The 20,345-nt window shown below is 43.6% G+C and overlaps 1 protein-coding gene across 2 annotated transcripts in view; it reads right to left on the reverse strand.

The window, feature by feature from the left end:
• LOC139581316 (dystrophin-related protein 2-like) overlaps positions 1 to 20,116 on the reverse strand; it is a 114,190-nt gene extending 94,074 nt beyond the window's left edge. The window contains exons 1-2 of one of the 2 annotated variants that reach the window (XM_071410931.1): positions 19,581 to 20,116; positions 12,907 to 13,084 (exon numbers count right to left, since the gene is read on the reverse strand). In XM_071410931.1, the coding sequence (XP_071267032.1) occupies positions 12,907 to 12,953 (47 nt within the window). In that variant the 5' untranslated portion in view covers positions 12,954 to 13,084; positions 19,581 to 20,116. The remainder of the gene's footprint in view (positions 1 to 12,906; positions 13,085 to 19,580) is intronic. The other variant, XM_071410929.1, reaches the window with a different exon arrangement.
• Positions 20,117 to 20,345: the final 229 nt, after the last annotated feature.

Genomic DNA, 20,345 nt, shown 5'->3' on the forward strand with positions numbered 1-20,345 from the left:
CAAAGAGACACTGCGGTAGTCCAAAACCTAACTGCCTCCACATTGTTTCTAATCTCACCAGAGTGTGTGATTTGTTCTGCACCAGCTGACGGAGAGGCACAGTTCAGGGCTCCTCCACAGCTTTGTGCAGTTTAATACCTAGCTCTACACGGCGAACAGCAAGCAGCATGCTATTCTATTAAATAATTCATGGCTCCCTAATTCCCTGTCGTGTGTTCCATAATTAGTGTGTCTCAAAGTTAGTTTGCCTGCCAGCCCTGGCAAAAACAAAACGTCACCCCGCTACGAGACTGTGGTGTCGTTCCCAAAAGATGCTGCAGCTGTGTCCCCTCCTTTACTAAATCTTTATCTTCTGTCACCTCCTCTGCCCGGGTGACGCAACTGACACTTTCCCCAGTGCTAACAGGAATTATGTACAGTTACACGCGCTTGTTTACCAGAGCCGCACTCGCCCAGTGCCAGCCACATCAATTCCGAGCCACACCCGATACCCGACATTAGGACAGAGTTTTCACCGCAACCCGACTCACCCGCGTAGAATTGTTCCGAGAGTCGATCCATTACCCGCCAAATAACATGCATTTATTGTTTGTTTTTATGACTTCAGAGTAGTAGGGTATTATTCCCCTTCCCTGAATGAATGAATTTGTCTGCATGTCTATTCAATATTTGGATAAAAGCAAACCACCTCATTAATTGAGAACAATATATCTTTTTTCACAACGCAAAGCGGCACATGGAGAATCAAATCGCTTTGGAAAAAAGTGCCTTCTAATTAGCGTTCTTACCTAATGATAGCCAACATAACAACACCTTTACATTCAATATTGTTTAGATAAACAAGTAGTTTAATTGAAACTTAAACAATCAATTCTCGGAATCTAATATAGGCTGCAAAAATACATTTATTTAGTAGGCTATACTCAAACTTTTACCAGCCTCGCCGGTTTAAACTTAATACGGCCTGTATTAATGTAGGCCTAATAATTAAATGATAGCTAACATCTACCTGTCTTTGTCCACAATGACTCCAAAATAACAAATTGGGGATTTCAATCGCGCAGCACCTCTTTCCATAATGGTGTATTTTCCCATCATAAACTCAATTTTTATTTATCCGGTTACGTTAGCCATTTTCACGTGAGCCAGGCTAGCCAGGGGAAGTCAACTTGGCAATGCATTCTCACGTGAGCCAGGCTAGCCAGGGAAAGTCACCTTGGCAATGCATTCTTACGTGAGCCAGGCTAGCCAGGGAAAGTCAACTTGGCAATGCATTCTCACGTGAGCCAGGCTAGCCAGGGAAAGTCAACTTGGCAATGCATTCTCACGTGAGCCAGGCTAGCCAGGGAAAGTCAACTTGGCAATCCATTCTCACGTGAGCCAGGCTAGCCAGGGAAAGTCAACTTGGCAATGCATTCTCACGTGAGCCAGGCTAGCCAGGGAAAGTCAACTTGGCAATGCATTCTCACGTGAGCCAAGCTAGCCAGGGAAAGTCAACTTGGCAATGCATTCTCACGTGAGCCAGGCTAGCCAGGGAAAGTCAACTTGGCAATGCATTCTGACGTGAGCCAGGCTAGCCAGGGAAAGTCAACTTGGCAATGCATTCTCACGTGAGCCAGGCTAGCCAGGGAAAGTCAACTTGGCAATGCATTCTCACGTGAGCCAGGCTGGCCAGGGAAAGTCAACTTGGCAATGCATTCTCACGTGAGCCAGGCTGGCCAGGGAAAGTCAACTTGGCAATGCATTCTCACGTGAGCCAGGCTGGCCAGGGAAAGTCAACTTGGCAATGCATTCTCACGTGAGCCAGGCTAGCCAGGGAAAGTCAACTTGGCAATGCATTCTCACGTGAGCCAGGCTAGCCAGGGAAAGTCAACTTGGCAATGCATTCTCACGTGAGCCAGGCTGGCCAGGGAAAGTCAACTTGGCAATGCATTCTCACGTGAGCCAGGCTAGCCAGGGAAAGTCAACTTGGCAATGCATTCTCACGTGGGGGGACGGAACATAAGCTCTGCACGTGGACAAATTAGATAGTTTCACCTAGGGCAACGTTAATGGAGTATTCCATTACTTGCAACAGTATAAATATATAGGCCTATATTTAACAATGAAAAGGCTTTGTATGAATTAAATACAATCATTCAGGGGTGGCACGCACCTCAAAAAAGTATGTATGGATGGCTGGGGGGTGGTCCTTTGCATTTTTCAAACAACTAAAACACATTTTTCCTGCAATCTAGAGCCATAATCATTATGCTTAATTCTATGTAAAAAATAAGTGTATTTTTCAGCATATCTAAGCATAACTCTTGAACTGTCTGTATCCTCCTGAATGGTGGTTCTATTTCAAAAGAAACAAAATATGCTTCACTGCATCTCTGCTAAAATCTGCATAAAGATTGAAAGGAAAGTGGGTCTAATTCAGTACATTTAGTAATTGAGTGCTTTTCTAAAGTTTACCAACCTTGCCAGCAGGCATGCCAGCTAAGATAGCAGGACAAGCTAGCTACTCTAACTTCATTGATAGCCTTAAATGGCTTCTTGGTAGCTAGTTATGAGGTTAGGAGATTGTGAATCTATCTGGGCTAGTTAACTTCTTTGGGGTAGGGGGCAGTATTTTCACGTCCGGATGAAAAGCGTGCCCAGAGTAAACGCGTGCCCAGCTACTCAGCCATAAAAGCTAGAATATGCATATTATTAGTAGATTTGGTTAAAAAAACACTCTGAAGTTTCTAAAACTGTTTGAATGATGTCTGTGAGTATAACAGAACTCATATGGCAGGCAAAAACCTGAGAGAAAATCCAACCAGGAAGTGGGAAATACTTCGTTTGTCAGGTTTTTACGGACTGTAATATAACTTTTTTAACTTTTCGTCTGTACTTTCCGCTGGACTTGCCCGTGCGTCGTGAGTTTGGAAAGTGTACTGAACACTAGAACAACAAGGAGGAATTTGGACATAAATAATGGACATTATCGAACAAAACAAACATTTATTGTGGAACTGGGATTCCTGGGAGTGCATTCTGATGAAGATCATCAAAGGTAAGTGAATGTTTATAATGTTATTTCTGACTTCTGTTAACTGCACAATATGGCGGATATATTTTTGTCTTGATTGGGCTCTGAGCGCCGACCTCAGATTATTGCATGGTTTGCTTTATCCGTAAAGCTTTTTTGAAATCTGACACAGCGGTTGCATTAAGCAGAAGTGCATCTAAAATTCCATACTTAACACTTGTATTTTCATCAACATTTATAATGAGTATTTCTGTAAATTGATGTGGGTCTCTGCAAAATCACCGGATGTTTAGGAACTACTGAACGTAACGTGCGAATGTAAACTCAGATTTTTGTATATAAATATGAACTTTACCGAACAAAACATACATGTATTGTGTAACATGAAGTCCTATGAGTGTCATCTGATGAAGATCATCAAAGGTTAGTGATTAATTTGATCTATATTTCTGCTTTTTGTGAATCCTCTCTTTGGCTGGAAAAATGGCTGTGTTATTCTGTGAATAGGCACTCACCTAACATAATAGTTTGGTTTGCTTTCGTCGTAAAGCCTTTTTGAAATCGGACACTGTGGCTGGATTTACAACAAGTGTATCTTTAAAATGGTGTAAAATACATGTATGTTTCAGGAATTTTAATTATGGGATTTCTGTTGTTTTGAATTTGGCGCCCTGCAGTTTCACTGGCTGTTGAAGAGGTGGGACGCTACCGTGCTAAGTGGCTAGTATTATTATTATTAGCACAACAACCCAAAAATGTAAAGAAAATAAAGAAATATATATACAGTACCAGTCAGAAGTTTGGACACACCTACTCATTTAAGGGTTTTTCTTTATTTTTAATAGTTTCTACATTGTAGAATAATAGTGAAGACATCACAACTATGAAATAACACATATGGAATCATGTAGTAACCAAAAAAGTGTTAAACAAATCAAAATATATTTTAGATTGGAGATTCTTCAAAGTAGCCATCCTTTGCCTTGATGACAGCTTTGCATACTCTTGGCATTCTCTCAACCAGCTTCACGTGGGAGTCACCTGGAATGCATTTCAATTAACAGGTGTACCTTATTAAAAGTTCAGTTGTGGAATTTCTTTCCTTCTTAATGCGTTTGAGCCAATCAGTTGTGCTGTGACAAGGTAGGGGTGGTATACAGAAGATAGACCTAATTGGTAAAAGACCAAGTCCATATTATGGCAAGAACAGCTCAAATAAGCAAAGAGAAACAACAGTCCATCATTACTTTAAGACATGAAGGTCAGTCAATCCAGAAAATTTCAAGAACTTTGAAAGTTTCTTCAAGTGTAGTCGCAAAAACCATCAAGCTCTATGATGAAACTGGCTCTCATGAGGACCGCCACAGGAAAGGAAGACCCAGAGTGACCTCTGCTCCAGAGGACAAGTTCATTGGAATTACCAGCCTCAGAAATTGCAGCCCAAATAAATGCTTCACAAAGTTCAAGTAACAGACACATCTCAACATCAACTGTTCACAGGAGACTGCGTGAATCAGGCCTTCATGGTTGAATTGCTGCAAAGAAACCACTACTAAAGGACAACAATAAGAAGAAGAGACTTGCTTGGGCCAAGAAACACGAGCAATGGACATTGGAAATCTGTCCTTTGGTCTGATGAGTCCAAATTTGAGATTTTTGGTTCCAACCGCCATGTCTTTGTGAGATGCAGTGTAGGTGAATGGATGATCACTGCGTGTGTGGTTGCCACCGTGAAGCATGGAGGAGGAGGTATGATGGTGTGGGGGTGCTTTGCTGGTGACACTGTCAGTGATTTATTTAGAATTAAAGGCACAATTAACCAGCAAGGATACCACAGCATTCCGGAGCGATACGCCATCCCATCTGGTTTGCGCTTAGTGGGATTATCAATTGTTTTTCAACAGGAAAATGACCCAACACCTCTCCAGGCTGTGTAAGGTCTTTTTGACCAAGAAATAGAGTGATTGAGTGCTGCATCAGATGACCTGGTCTCCACAATCACCCGACCTCAACCCAATTGAGATGGTTTGGGATGAGTTGGACCGCAGAGTGAAGGGAAAGCAGCCAACAAGTGCTATGTGGGAACTCCTTCAAGACTGTTTTAAAAGCCTTCCAGGTGAAGGTTGATAGAATGCCAAGAGTGTGCAAAGCTGTCATCAAGGCAAAGGGTGGCTACTTTTAAGAATATTTTGATTTGTTGAGCACTTTTTTGGTTACTACATGATTCCATATGTGTTATTTCATAGTTTTGATGTCTTCACTATTATTCTACAATGTAGAAAATAGTTTAAAACAAAGAAAAACCCTTGAATGAGTAGGCTTGTCCAAACATTTGACTGGTACTGTATATATTTTAAACAGGACAAATCTGAGGGGGCACATGCCCATGTGCCCCCTATGGGCATGACACCTCTGCATGTGACATTGCGTCAAACAAGTATATACCATGTCCATGACATTAGATTTGGGCAATCAAAGCACCACTACTGTCACAGGCTCCATATACTGTATAGATTAGAAGGTGAAGTGGGATATTTCTGATCAATGCAAAAATTAAATAACAATTATGGAATTAAGTTACCTTAATGAGAAGGATAAGACAACAATGAGCAACCAACAGGCTGTTGTAATCTGAATTGAGTTGTTGTAGAAAAGGACGGGGAGCGCAGCAAAACAGACTGAATTAACCTGGCTAGCTAGCTGCTAACTTAGCTGGCTAGCGTAGCTAGCTTCTTTACATCGATGTGATGCAGTCAAGACAGGCACTACCAGGTGGAATTATATATAAACTACGGCAGAAACAAGTTTGTCTTACTAGCGCGAGTATAGCTACTTTCTCTCTCCCTCCCTTCCTCCCTCCCATCTCAGACAAACCAACCGCTGCCCTTCCCCAGCTTGCTGCAGCAGCAGCACTAGCAACATGCTGTCTCTCCTGAGTCTCGCAGCAAAGTGCTCAAGTTTTTAAAAGTTTAACAAAAAAATAAAACATGTCGACTATCCGGATATTGCAAAAATGTACGATATTATTCAAAAAGTGACCCCTGTTGAGCTACACCCCTGACCCTTGTCCACACACTCTCAAGGCATGTGTGGGTGGTAGCCTACTGTGTCTTCCTCACCAATCACAGAATGGAATTCACAACACAATGCAACACAACAAGAGCTTGGGTTTGTACAACACGTATTATCTTGATTTAAAGAAATTCTGACCAGCATCATACAGTGCATTTGTAAAATATTCAGACCCCTTGACTTTTTCTACATTTTGTTGTGTTACAGCCTTATTCTAAAAGGGATAATAAAAAAATCCTCATGAATCTACACACAATAACCCATGATGACTAATTGAAAACAGGTTGTTAGAAATATTTGCAAATGTATTTCTAAAAAGAAGAAAATATATCTTATTTACATAAGTATTCAGACCCTGGGCTCCAGAGTGGCGCAGCGGTCTAAGGCACTGCATCTCAGTGCTCGAGGCGTCACTACAGACACCCTTGTTCGAATCCAGGCTGTATTACAACTGGCCGTGATTGGGAGTCCCATAGGGCGGCGCACAATTGACCCAGCATCGTCCGGGTTTGGCCGGCGTAGGCCGCAATTGTAAATAAGAATTTGTTCTTAACTGACTAGCCTAGTTGAATAAACGTTCAACACATTTTTATTTTATATGAGACTCAAAATTTAGCTCAGGTTTATCCTGTTTCCATTGATGAGATGTTGAGATGTTTCTACAACTTTATTGGAGTCCACCTGTGGTAAATTGATTGGACATGATTTGGGTAGGCACACTGTCTATATAAGGTCCCACAGTTGACAGTGCATGTCAGAGCAAAAACCAAGCCATGAGGTCGAAGGAATTGGCCATAGAGCTCCGAGACAGGATTGTGTATAGGCACAGATCTGGGGAAGGTTACCAAAACATTACTATAGCATTGAAGGTCCCCAAGAACACAGTGGCCTCCATCATTCTTAAATGGAAGAAGTTTAGATCCACCAAGACTTCCGAGAGCTGGCCGCTCGGCCAAACTGAGCAATCAGGGGAGAAGGGCCTTGATCAGGGAGGTGACCAAGAACCCGATGGTCACTCTCCACAGTTCCTCTGTGGAGATGGGAAAAACTGTCCAAATTGTCCAGAATGACAATCAGGCCTTTATGGTAGAGTGGCCAGACAGAAGCCACTCGTCAGTAAAAGGTACATGACAACCCGCTTGGAGTTTGCCAAAAGGCACCTTAAGGACTCTCAGACAATGAGAAACAAGATTCTCTGGTCTGATCAAACCAAGATTGAACTCTTTGACCTGAATGGCAAGTGTCAGGTCTGGAGGAAACCTGGCACCATCCCTACGGTGAAGCACGGTAGTGGCGGCATCCTGCTGTGAGGATATTTTTCGGCGGCAGGGACTGGGAGACCAGTCGGGATCGAGGGAAACATGAACAGAGCAAAGTACAGAGAGATCCTTGATGAAAACCTGCTCCAGAACGCTCAGGACCTCAGACTGGGGCGAAGGTTCACCTTCCAACATGACAATGACCCTAAGCACACAGCCAAGACAATACAGGAGTGGCTTCGGGACAAGTCTCTGAATGTCCTTGAATGGCCTAGGCAGAGTCCGGATTTGAACCCGATCAAATATCTCTAGAGAGACCTGAAAATAGCTTTGCAGCGACGCTCCCCATCCAACCTGACAGAGATTGAGAAGATCTGCAGAGAAGAATGGGAGAAACTCTCCAAATACAGGTGTGCCAAGCTTGTAGCGTCAAACCCAAGAAGACTTGAGGCTGTAATGGCTGCCAAAGGTGTTTCAACAAAGTACTGAGTAAATGGTCTGAATAATATTGTAAATGTGATATTTCAGTTCTTTATTTTTTATAAATGTACAAACATTTCTAAAAACCTGTTTTTGCTTTGTCATTATGTGGTAGATTGATGAGGATTTAAAAAAACAAAAAACATTTTAGAATAAGGCTGTAACGTAACAAAATGTGGAAAAAGTCAAGGGGTCTGAATACTTTCCGAATGCACTGTAATTTTTTCTGAACCACGAGCCTGCCCTGCAGGTTGAAAGAATGTTTTCATTCCACCTGCCAGCTGATTTTCTTTGCAGGTCATCAACGGGGAACATGGGTATTGAACCCGATGCAGGACTTTAAGGGGAAGGTCTGAACTGTTCATATAGAAGAGAGCTGCACAAAATCACAAAATCCAACTGTTCAAAACCCTAACATTATCACAAGTATTTACTATCAAACAGGTACATATGTATTATCAAAGGGATAATATCAAGCACATACTGTATCAAGCACTTCTTTGTATGTTCAAACAGCATCAACAAACATGGTTAAGCGAGGCATCCCATCAGGGAACCAACAAGAAAACCTAAACACAACCCAGAGGCTTCCAAAATACCACTCTAACACTAAACAAACTACTGACAATATCTTCATATGAAGATGACATTCCAGCCACACCATCTGACTGGATGATTGATGTTGAAATGGTCCAATAATGTTTGAGTTATTCCCACCTCTTCCACCCCACTGGCCTGAGGGCTCGTTTAACCCTTGACCCCTAGTAATGTTTGACAGAGAGTCTATTCAGGTATCATTAATATTGTAGCTCAACAGGGCCTGTAGGGGCTCAGCCAGGAAGTGCTGCAGGGAAGAGCTGGTGGAAGATAATATGGGGCGCAACACGGCCACTGTAGTTAACACTGACTGACTATAGGGGGCACTGCCAGGAGAGAAGGGGAGGAAGGGTGCCAAGGACAAAGAAGGGAGGGAGAGAGGGAGAGAGATGGGGAGAAGGAGAGGGAGAGGGAGAGAAAAAGACAGAGGACGATGGAAAGGGGAAACTGAAAAAGAGAGAGAACTACTGAGAGAGAGAGATAAATAAAGAGAGCCAGACAGAGCCCTGCCATGAACCAGACAGAACAGGGAGAACAGAGACAGGCTCAGAGTCTCTGGCCCTGCCCCCACACAGTAGATCCAAGCGCAGGCGAGTGGCACTCTAAAACCATCCCAGCCATGCCATGTGTCCCTCCCTCTGCGGGCACACACATTCCCATCGTGCCAGTCTGCCACCCACGTCACCCCCAGAGGGCATTCTCCATAGGCCACTGCACACAGCACGGCAGTGTTACACACACACCACCAGAACAATAGCCCACTGTTTCAAGGACATCACAAAGACTACCTCTATAAACTTTGGTATTATGATGATGAGGATAATTTAGGCAAAACTGAAAGGCAACAGATTATTCAGCCATCAATAATCTATTAATTGTATTGTTCACAGGTAGTATAATGGTCTTGTTCAACCAAGTAGCCTTTTCCTAAAGCTCTAGGTACTTTAGATTGTAAGGGTTAATTCTTTAGAGTCTAAGACATTGTGGGAGGGGGGGGGGGGGCTAAACTGATATTTCAAATTGTTTTAAGATGGTCATACTATGGATCATTTAGCTATATGATTTAGAATTTTAGGACCCCTTTAGGTATAAAAAAAAATATAAAATATTGATTTTGGGGGCCTCTCGAGTGGTGCAGTGGTCTAAGGCTCTGTCGCAGCCGGCCGTGACCGGGAGACCCATGGGGCGGCGCACAATTGGCCAAGCGTCGTCCGGTTAGGGGAGGGTTTGGGGATGTCCTTGTCCTGTGGCGGCCCGGGCGCAGTGCACGCTGACACGGCCGCCAGGTGTACGGTGTTTCCTCCGACACATTGGTGCGGCTGGCTTCCGGTTAAGTGGGCATTGTGTCAAGAAGCGGTGAGGCTTGATTGGGCTGTGTTTTGGAGGACGCACGGCTCTTGACCTTCGCCTCTCCCAAGTCCGTACGGGAGTTGCAGCAATGAGACAAAACTGTATACCAATTGGATACCACGAAATTGGTTAAAAAAATAAATAAATAAAATAAAATAAAATAAATAACAAATATTGATTTTGGCCTTTACTACTAAAGCCCATAGAAACGCATTGAATAACACATTCATAAATGTCAAAAATATAGTCAAAACATAAATCATAAGAAACAAGGTCTTGAAGTGTCAGTCCTAAATCTAGGAGATATAAAAAAAACTCAGGAAATATATATTTTTACACATATTTAACAAAACTACCTTCAAGCACTGGTTACATTCAGATGAGTCCCGTGACGCTAGTTTGTAAGTCAAATCGTTCGGACACTACAGGCGTTTTTTGTGAAAAGACCGATTTTCTCATGGTCTGACAAACACCGCTCTAGCTCTGCCACCTATTACCACAGATGAAGGAAGTAAGACACTGGCGGATGTGATGGATTGAGACGCATCCAATGCAAAAAAACAGATATCTCTAGCCTAAACTGACGGATTATGATGGGGATTGTTTTGTTGTGTAACTTAGATTGACTCTAAGGGGTTAATGTGTAGCAGTCGTAGTTCATCTGATCTATTCCTGTTTAATCAACGTACCTGGGGAAATGAAGTGTTTTCCCATTCACATCCATAATCATTTAGAGTTCATTATGCCACATTATGTATACAGAATATTTATCATATGGAGCCGTGGTTTCACTGATTGGAGTCTTAATCATGACACACCTCAAGCAAACAACCATCGCCTCGGTAACTGTATAATAAACACAACACCAATAACAGACTGTACTCCGTCTAGTCCTTAGACTCTCTTTTGTTGAAAAAATATATAATTACCTCTACTGGTGTGACACACTGAAAGAAAAAAAATATATATAAATGTCGACCTTCAGATTCTATGAATTACCAGGCTTGGTGATGTGGACTAAGGCTTATCAACGTGTTTCAATGCATTGAGCATTCACAAGTAAGTGAGTAATAGCTTATACAGCTAGCCTATACAGGACCATGATGTTAGGCAGTAGCAGTAGATTAGGGGTTGTAGTGTGGTTTCTATGGTGACAAGCAGGAGCAGGAGAAGCAAGAGAGGCCTTGGCCAGTTAGACAGAAGTAGGACAGCTGCCTTTAGCTCCTCCTCCTACCTCTGCCATTGGAACAGAAGTTCCACCACAACATATCCATCAAAACCTGACAAGCCATTAGATAAACCAACCTCCAGTTGTCCAGGAGTTGGCACTCAGTCCTGTACACATCTCTCAGGGACATCTCTTAGCACTCGCTCTCCACTCCTTTAAAGACATGACCGTAGCGATCTGTCTCTCTCTCTCTCTCTCTCGCTGTGGGCCAAATGATGTCAGAAGGGGTTGAGTGTGTGTGTGTGTGGGTGCGTGCGTGCGTGAGTGTATGCCTGTATGCGTGCATATGAGTGTGTGCTACCACTGCAGGCTATCCATAGTGATCTCATTACAAAACGCTGCAGGGGGAACTGTCTTAACGAATATCCCCACATGTCCCTGCTGGAAGCACCAGGATGATGAGGGTCAAGTAAGTCATTAAAGGGGCCAATCCTGTAAATAGGATGCCAGCTGAATTAAAGTCAGACCAATGACATGCCAAGCTTGGGCGCCTTCCAATTAGTCATCAAAGCAGTACTACAGTTGTTCCTAATTGTTTTGCAGATGCAGACCTCACTATTAACCCACATATTATTAATAATGAATAGGCCCACTTGGAGATGTGTCTGAGAATATTTCATTACGTGACAGCACATTATAGAGACAATGTTTTTCTAATTGTGGGAACAGCAGTGAACAAATCAGAGCAACAGCTTAGAAATGCTAGTACACGTAGGATATTAGAAGTACCAACACTGCACAAACGTCGGCGCATGAAAGAGTGGCTGGAAGACGCTTGTTTGCACAGCATGTTTCAAAACCCGACATTGTGACAGCAGGGTTTTGAAACATTGTGTGTTTTCTTGAAATTATTCTGTTGATACTCTCCCACTGCCTAAAGTAAATGGTATATTAATCACATTGAAATATAGTGTATATCACACTCCCATTGAAACCCAGTATACAGTATAACACATGCATACCATTGAAACTCAATATATAAAATATCCTACCCCCATTGAAACCCACTTTAAAACACATCCTACCCTCATCGAAACACAATTTAAAACACATCCTACCCTCATCGAAACACAATTTAAAACACATCCTACCTCCATTGAAACCTAATTTAAAACACATCCTACCTCCATTGAAACCTAATTTAAAACACATCCTACCTCCATTGAAACCTAATTTAAAACACATCCTACCTCCATTGAAACCTAATTTAAAACACATCCTACCTCCATTGAAACCCAATTTAAAACACATCCTACCCTCATCGAAACCCAATTTAAAACACATCCTACCTCCATTGAAACCCAATTTAAAACACATCCTACCCTCATCGAAACCCAATTTAAAACACATCCTACCCCCATTGAAACCCAATTTAAAACACATCCTACCCTCATTGAAACCCAATTTAAAACACATCCTACCTCCATTGAAACCCAATTTAAAACACATCCTACCCTCATCGAAACACAATTTAAAACACATCCTACCTCTATTGAAACCCAATTTAAAACACATCCTACCCTCATCGAAACACAATTTAAAACACATCCTACCTCCATTGAAAGCCAATTTAAAACACATCCTACCCTCATCGAAACCCAATTTAAAACACATCCTACCTCCATTGAAACCCAATTTAAAACACATCCTACCCTCATCGAAACCCAATTTAAAACACATCCTACCCTCATCGAAACCCAATTTAAAACACATCCTACCTCCATTGAAACCTAATTTAAAACACATCCTACCTCCATTGAAACCTAATTTAAAACACATCCTATACCCATTGAAACCCAATGTAAAACACACTCCCATTGAAACACATGTATAACACTCCCATTGAAACTCAATGTGAAGGAGAATCCTAACCCCATTGAACCCCATTGTAAGCAACGTCTTACCGGATGTTGTGGGACTTGCGTTTGATCTCGTTCCAGCAGAGGTTCATGTCTCCAGATGTGTGGTGCCCTCCCAGCCTGCTACACTTCGTCCCCACCACTCCGTCCTCCTGCCCCTCAGCATCCACCGTGGACTGGCAGGGCACACAGTGGCATCCCGGCCACCCTGGTCGCCCCGCAGCTACACACAACAACACAGAACACACACATTAGCCTATTTTTATTTTTAAATGTTTTATTTCACCTTTATTTAACCAGTTAGGCTAGTTGAGAACAAGTTCTCATTTACAACTGCGACCTGGCCAAGATAAAGCAAAGCAGTTCGACACATAAAACAACACAGAGTTACACATGGAATAAACAAACCTACAGTCAATAATACAGTAGAAAAAAAGTGTATATATATGTATATATGTATATATAGGCAATAAAACAGCCCATAGTGGCAAGGTAATTACGATATAGCAATTAAACACTGGAGTGATAGATATGCAGAAGATGAATGTGCAAGTAGAGATACTGGGGTGCAGAGGAGCAAAATTAACAAAATAAATACAGTATGGGGATGAGGTAGTTGGATGGGCTATTTACAGATGGGCTGTGTACAGGTGCAGTGATCTGTGAGCTGCTCTTACAGCTGGTGCTTGAAGTTAGTGAGGGAGATAAGAGTCTCCAGCTTCAGCGATTTTTGCAGTTCGTTCCAGTCATTGGCAGCAGAGAACTGGAAGGAGAGACGGCCAAACGAGGAATTGACTTCGGGGGTGACCAGTGAAATATACCTGCTGGAGTGCGTGCTGCGGGTGGGTGCTGCTATGGTGACCAGTGAACTGAGATAAGGCTGGGCTTTACCTAGCAAAGACTTGTTGATGACCTGGAGCCAGTGGGTTTGGCGACGAGTATGAAGCGAGGGCCAGCCAACAAGAGCGTACAAGTCGCAGTGGTGGGTAGTATATGGGGCTTTGGTGAGAAAACAGATGGCATTGTGATAGACTGCATCCAATTTGTTGAGTAGAGTGTTGGAGGCTATTTTGTAGATGACATCGCCGAAGTCGAGGATCGGTAGGATGGTCAGTTTTACGAGGGTATGTTTGGCAGCATGAGTGAATGATGCTTTGTTGCGAAATAGGAAGCCGATTCTAGATTTAATTTTGGATTGGAGATGCTTAGTGTTGGTCTGGAAGGAGAGTTTACAGTCTTACCAGAAACCTAGGTATTTGTAGTTGTCCACATATTCTAGGTCAGAACCGTCCAGAGTAGTGATGCTGGACAGGCGGGCAGGTGCGGGCAGCGATCGGTTGAAGAGCATGCATTTAGTTTTACTTGCATTTAAGAGCAGTTGGAGGCCACGGAAGGAGAGTTGTATGGCATTGAAGCTCGTTTGGAGGTTAGTTAGCACAGTGTCCAAAGAAGGGCCAGAAGTATACAGAATGGTGTCGTCTGCGTAGAGGTGGATCAGAGAATCACCAGCAGCAAAAGCGACATCATTGATGTATACAGAGAAGAGAGTCGGCCCGAGATCTGAACCCTGTGGCACCCCCATTGAGACTCCCAGAGGTCCGGACAACAGGCCCTCCAATTTGACACACTGAACTCTACCAGAGAAGTAGTTGGTGAACCAGTCGAGGCAGTCATTTGAGAAACCAAGGCTGTTGAGTCTGCCGAATAAGAATGTGGTGATTGACAGAGTCGAAAGCCTTGGCCAGGTCGATGAATACGGCTGCACAGTATTGTCTCTTATCGATGGCAGTTATGATATCGTTTAGGACCTTGAGCGTGGCTGAGGTGCACCCATGACCAGCTCGGAAGCCAGATTGCATAGCAGAGAAGGTACGGTGGGATTCAAAATGGTAGGTGATCTGTTTGTTAACTTGGCTTTCGAAGACCTTAGAAAGGCAGGGTAGGATAGATATAGGTCTGTAGCAGTTTGGGTCTAGAGTGTCTCCCCCTTTGAAAAGGGGGATGACCGCAGCAGCTTTCCAATCTTTGGGAATCTCAGACGATACGAAAGAGAGGTTGAACAGGCAAATAGGGGTTGCAACAATTTCGGCAGATAATTGTAGAAAGAGAGGGTCCAGATTGTCTAGCCTGGCTGATTTGTAGGGGTCCAGATTTTGCAGCTCTTACAGAACATCAGCTATCTGGATTTGGGTGATGGAAAAATGGGGGAGGCTCGGGCGAGTTGCTGTGGGGGTGCAGGGCAGTTGACCGGGGTAGGAGTAGCCAGGTGGAAAGCATGGCCAGCCGTATAATTTTTTTATTGAAATTCTCAATTATCGTGGATTTATCGGTGGTGACAGTGTTTCTATAACTTCTATAGCTTCTACAGCTTCTATAACATTGCATCGTAACGTATAATCACGTCGTATTATATCATATGCAGGGTTGGGGTCAATTCCATTTAAATTCCAGTCAACTCCAAAAGTGAACCAAACTCCAATTCAAATTCAACATTTTCCTAATTGAAAATCACGAAGAGAATTGGAATTGAAATGTTTGTGTACTTCCTTAATTGACTGGAATTTAAATGAAATCGACCCCAACCCTGATCATATGTGCACTCATAAATGGGCACTGCATTTTACCTGAACATTGTGACCTAACCAAGAGAAATCCAAAGCCCTACTCTTAGACACATGTCTACACTTGGATGTGTGAACAAATACACGTGGATACATCCTAACCTTTGTCAGGTTTGTGATGGCCTCAGCTCAGGCAAGTGATGAGAGAGTGTTTGTAGGGTCGTGACATCTCTTCTGTCTGGCCACTGAGCTGTCAGGGAGCTTCCTCTTCATCTCCAATCAAGTCTAATCATCCTCCCCTCTAGGAGGTCACCGCCTATACCTTCACTACAGTCTGCACTCAATTACTATTGCCCCGTAGCACTCACATCTGTAGCCATGAAATGCTTTGAAAGGCTGGTCATGGCTCACATTATCGCCATCATCCCAAACACCCTGGACCCACTCCAATGCACCCACTCCAATTCACATACCGCCCCAACAGATCCACAGATGATGCAATCTCTATTGAACTCAACAGTGCCCTTTCCCACTTGGACAAGAGGAACACCTATGTGAGAATGCTGTTCATTGATTACAGCTCAGCGTTCAACAACATAGTGCCCTCTAAGCTCGTCCCTAAACTAAGGACCCTGCAATTAAACACCTCCCTCTGCAACTGGATCCTTGACTTCCTAACGGGCTGCCCCAAGGTGGTAAGGGTAGGCAACAACGCATTCGCAATGCTGACCCTCAACACGTGGGCCCCTCAAGGGTGCGTGCTTAGTCCCCTCCTGTACTCACAGTTCACCCACGACTGCGTGGCCATCATTAAGTTTGCAGACCACACAACGGTGGTAGGCCTGATCCCCGACAATGATGAGACAGCCTACATGGAGGAGATCAGAGAGTTGGCAGTGTAGTGCCAGGACAACAACCTCAACGTCAGAAAGGCTAAGGAGCTGATCGTGGACTACAGGAAACGGGCTGTTGTGGAACAGGTCGAGAGCTTCAAGTTCCTCAGTGTCCACATCCCTAAGGAACTATCATGGTCCACACATATTAACACAGTTGTTAAGAACGCACAACAACGCCTCTTTCCCTGCAAGAGAAAATAGTTATACATGGAACTGAAAAGGGTTCTACTGGAACTAAAAAAGGTTCTCCAATGGGGACAGACAAACATCCCTTTTGGAGTTTAAGCATATATCACCCTCACCGTCTCTCTCCCCTCTCTCTCCCCTCTCTCTCCTCTCTCTCCCCTTTCTCTCTCTCCCCTTTCTCTCTCTCTCTCTCTCTCTCTCTCCTCTCTCTCTCCACCCTCTCTCTCCCCGTTCTCTCCTCTTTCTCCCCTTTCTCTCTCTCTCCTCTCTCTCCACCCCTTTCTCTCCTCTCTCTCCCCTTTCTCTCTCTCTCCTCTCTCTTCCCCCTCTCTCTCTCCTCTCTCTCTCCTCTCTCTCCTCTCTCACCTTCTCTCTCCTCTCTCTCTCCTCTCTCTATCCTCTCTCTCTCCTTTCTCTCCTCTCTCTCCCCTCTCTCTATCCTCTCTCTCCTCTCTCTCCCCTTTCTCTCTCTCTCCTCTCTCTTCCCTTTCTCTCCCCTTTCTCTCTCTCCTCTCTCTTCCCTCTCTCCTCTCTCTCTCCTCTCTCTCCTCTCTTACCTTCTCTCTCTCCTTTCTCTCCTCTCCCTCTCCTTTCTCTCATCTCTCTCCTCTCTCTCTCCCTCTCCTCTCTCACCTTCTCTCTCCTCTCTCTCATTTCTCTCCCCTCTCTCTCCTCTCTCTCATCTCTCTTTCCTTCTCTCTCTCCTTTTCTCTCCTCTATCTCCTCTCTCTCCTCTATCTGCTTGCCTCTCATTATTGAGACAGCCCTCTGTTTGTTCAAGGGCAATTTCCCAATTTTGTATGAATCAGCATCTCTCTCTCCCTCGTCCTCTGTATAATCCACTGGCTGGATGATTAATCCTCTCTGTTCATGGTTCTTCAGTTATGTGGATAGGAGCTCAGATACTGTTAATACCTACAAGCCACACAGGCTCACTGGAACTCCAGCTATTAAACATATTAAAATCACCAGCAGCAATGAGCAGCCAACAGGACCTTTTCCCCAGCTTAGCCTAATATCGCTGAGCAATTATGACTGCACAGACGGACCGTAATAACACACAACACAGCGATATGAAGCGGAGTGACCATGTTTTGTTTGTTTACTTGATGGCAAATTGAGCTGAATCAACAGAAAGGCCATCAACGACAGCAGTAGCGGTGGAACTGCACCCCTGTTTATAGCTTTGACTGAGGAAGGCGTTTTTTCCAACCATACGAAGGGGAGCCTTGTGTTAGTGATGCCAGAACACTGGGCAGGCCTGGGCTATCTTCCTTCCTCTCCTCTCTGTGTCCAGACCGGAGACAAGCACTGGCATCAGTACTGGCAACTGCGTCAGGCAGGACCACCAGCATCGGACCAGCATACTCATGCATACACAAGAGTGATGCACACATACACACAAACCATTGAAAATCATGGACACACACACAAACACACACACTACATTCCCCAACACACTTACACAGAGTAATTCAACGACACATACCATCAACTCATGTTTCACAAATGGACACATGAGTTTCATATGCTGCACAGGTCCATCTCTGGACATGTATTATTGACGAGTGTGGTATCTGATAATCGCTGAAGCACTCTCCCATTTTCCCAAGAGGGCTGAGCCTGTGTGGGGAGCACTGAGGTTTACCGGTAAGCTCTTCACTCCGTGCTGCAGCACTAGGCTGTATTTATTTAGTTTCTTTGGCAAGGATTCTCGCCTAGACTGAATTGAATAAAAACAGTCTATCACTGACTCATAAAACACCAAGGTGTCTTTAAAAAAATACACCACCTCCTCAAAACCTAGCTGATCAACACAGTTCATTGTGAAATACAAATTACTTTATTACTTATTAGAAATTTGTGACAGGGACAGTCATTTTTCGTGTGTATTACACAATTTTCTTCACAGCTAATTTTTGTGTGTATTAGACAATTTAATTTCTTCATAACGCATTAGTGTACTGTACATTCCACAAATTTCTATTTGTTGTGGCTAATGTTTGCTAGGAGGGGATTAAGGTTAGGGTTAGGTTTAAGGGTTAAGGGTTAGGTAACAAGCTAGTTAAAGTAACATGCTAGCGAAAGGGTTAGGATTAGGGTTAGCTAACATGCTACCAAAGTAGTTAAAAAGTAGTAAGTTGTTGTAAAGTTGCTAATTAGCTAAAATGCTAATGTTGTCCATGACGTGGTTCAAACACGCAACAATTGAGTTACTAGACAGTCAAGTTATACGCCCACCCATCCTCCCCGACCAACCACCCTCCTTTTGTTTCTGTGTTAAGTAACCTAATCATTGCTAGATCGAATCCCCGAGCTGACAAAAATCTGTCATTCTACCCCTGAACAAGGCAGTTAACCCACTGTTCCTAGGGCATCATTGTAAATAAGAATTTGTTCTTAACTGACTTGCCTAGTTAAATAAAGGTTAAAAAAAAATGCAAGTGGGTTGTTCTCTTAACCCCTCCGTGGCTTAGTTTTCCAGATGCAAGGATGATTTAGAGACAATTAGGAATTGTTCTAAACTCCTCCTGGCTATCTCTGTCTCGGTTACACCCACCACATCTTGTCTATATAATGCAGTCTTTAACTCATTTGTCAGCTCAAGCCATCTCCAGTGACCATACGTCCAGATTAGCTACAGGGAACTAGAGTGGAGCCCATGAAAACACCGAATTAAACAGAACACAAATGCCCTTTTTGCTAAGTATTAATTGCTAACTATTAATATCAAACAAACCAGGTAAATATGTAATTTTCCTATCACAGTATTTTCCCCAGATGAGAAATAAATCAGATCAAAGACAATCCAAGATAAGATAAACAGCTTTTCCTCATCTCCCAGACAGACGACAACTGTTCAACTACGCAGATAAAACTGCCAGCTGATCAAAGAAGTGACAGTAGTTCCTACTTCCTTCTATACACGTACATACAACACCCTGATAATAATCTCCAGGTATCACCACCACCACTTTTCTCAGATCAGTCTCTCTGAGAAGCAGCAACACATTATCTACACTACTTCACTCTCATTATGAAACCATAACAGATAGTTGACAGTTACCGTGCTTACCTTGATATATTAGAATCCCAACAGAGAGAATCCCTCCAGGAGCTACAGTAGTGCTACGATAGTGTAGTTCCTGTGAACTGAAGTTGAAGTTCCTGTGATTTTAAGAGGGGTTCCTCACTATTCCCAGAGTGACATTTGTCCTGTCTATAGGCTGCAGAGAATGGAGAGAATGCTGTGATGACTGGTGATGAGGGTGTGGTGGGGACACAGAGAGACAGAGGCTCCCTCTCCGGTCAATGAACTTATTGTCACTGCACATTCCTCATCACACCAACCTGGTCCTCTACTCCTACCCACTGGCACTGGAAAAGGCCATCTGCCCAGGGTCCAGCCGGTCAATGCCCTTCAGTGACATACAGGCTACAGCAGTGGTTCCCAAAAGGTTTTGTTCTGTGGTCTATCAAAAGCTTTTAGGAATTTCGCTATGGCCCTTCAAGATGAACAGCGAAGGGAGCCTTGTGACATCACTGCCGAAACAACACACTCTCCTCTTTGGAGAAGAAACAACGGGCTGGAGTTCTCACATGGGTTAAACTGCATAGCTGCTTGAGATTGGGTATGAACTCTCCTCCTTCCTCTCCTTCCAGAACAGAGAAAGTGACTGGCAAAGGCACCATCAGAAGACTAATGCCATAATCCAGTCTTAAGCCAGTAGAAAGGGCTGTGAACCACCAATGGGTCCTGATCCACCATCTGGGAATAACGAAGAACTGACCACCATGCAACAACACACAGGGCTGAGCAACACACACAGTGACACCCAGA

The sequence above is a fragment of the Salvelinus alpinus genome, chromosome 7, assembly GCF_045679555.1.
Source record: "Salvelinus alpinus chromosome 7, SLU_Salpinus.1, whole genome shotgun sequence".
In the NCBI taxonomy this organism is placed as follows: Eukaryota; Metazoa; Chordata; class Actinopteri; order Salmoniformes; family Salmonidae; genus Salvelinus; species Salvelinus alpinus.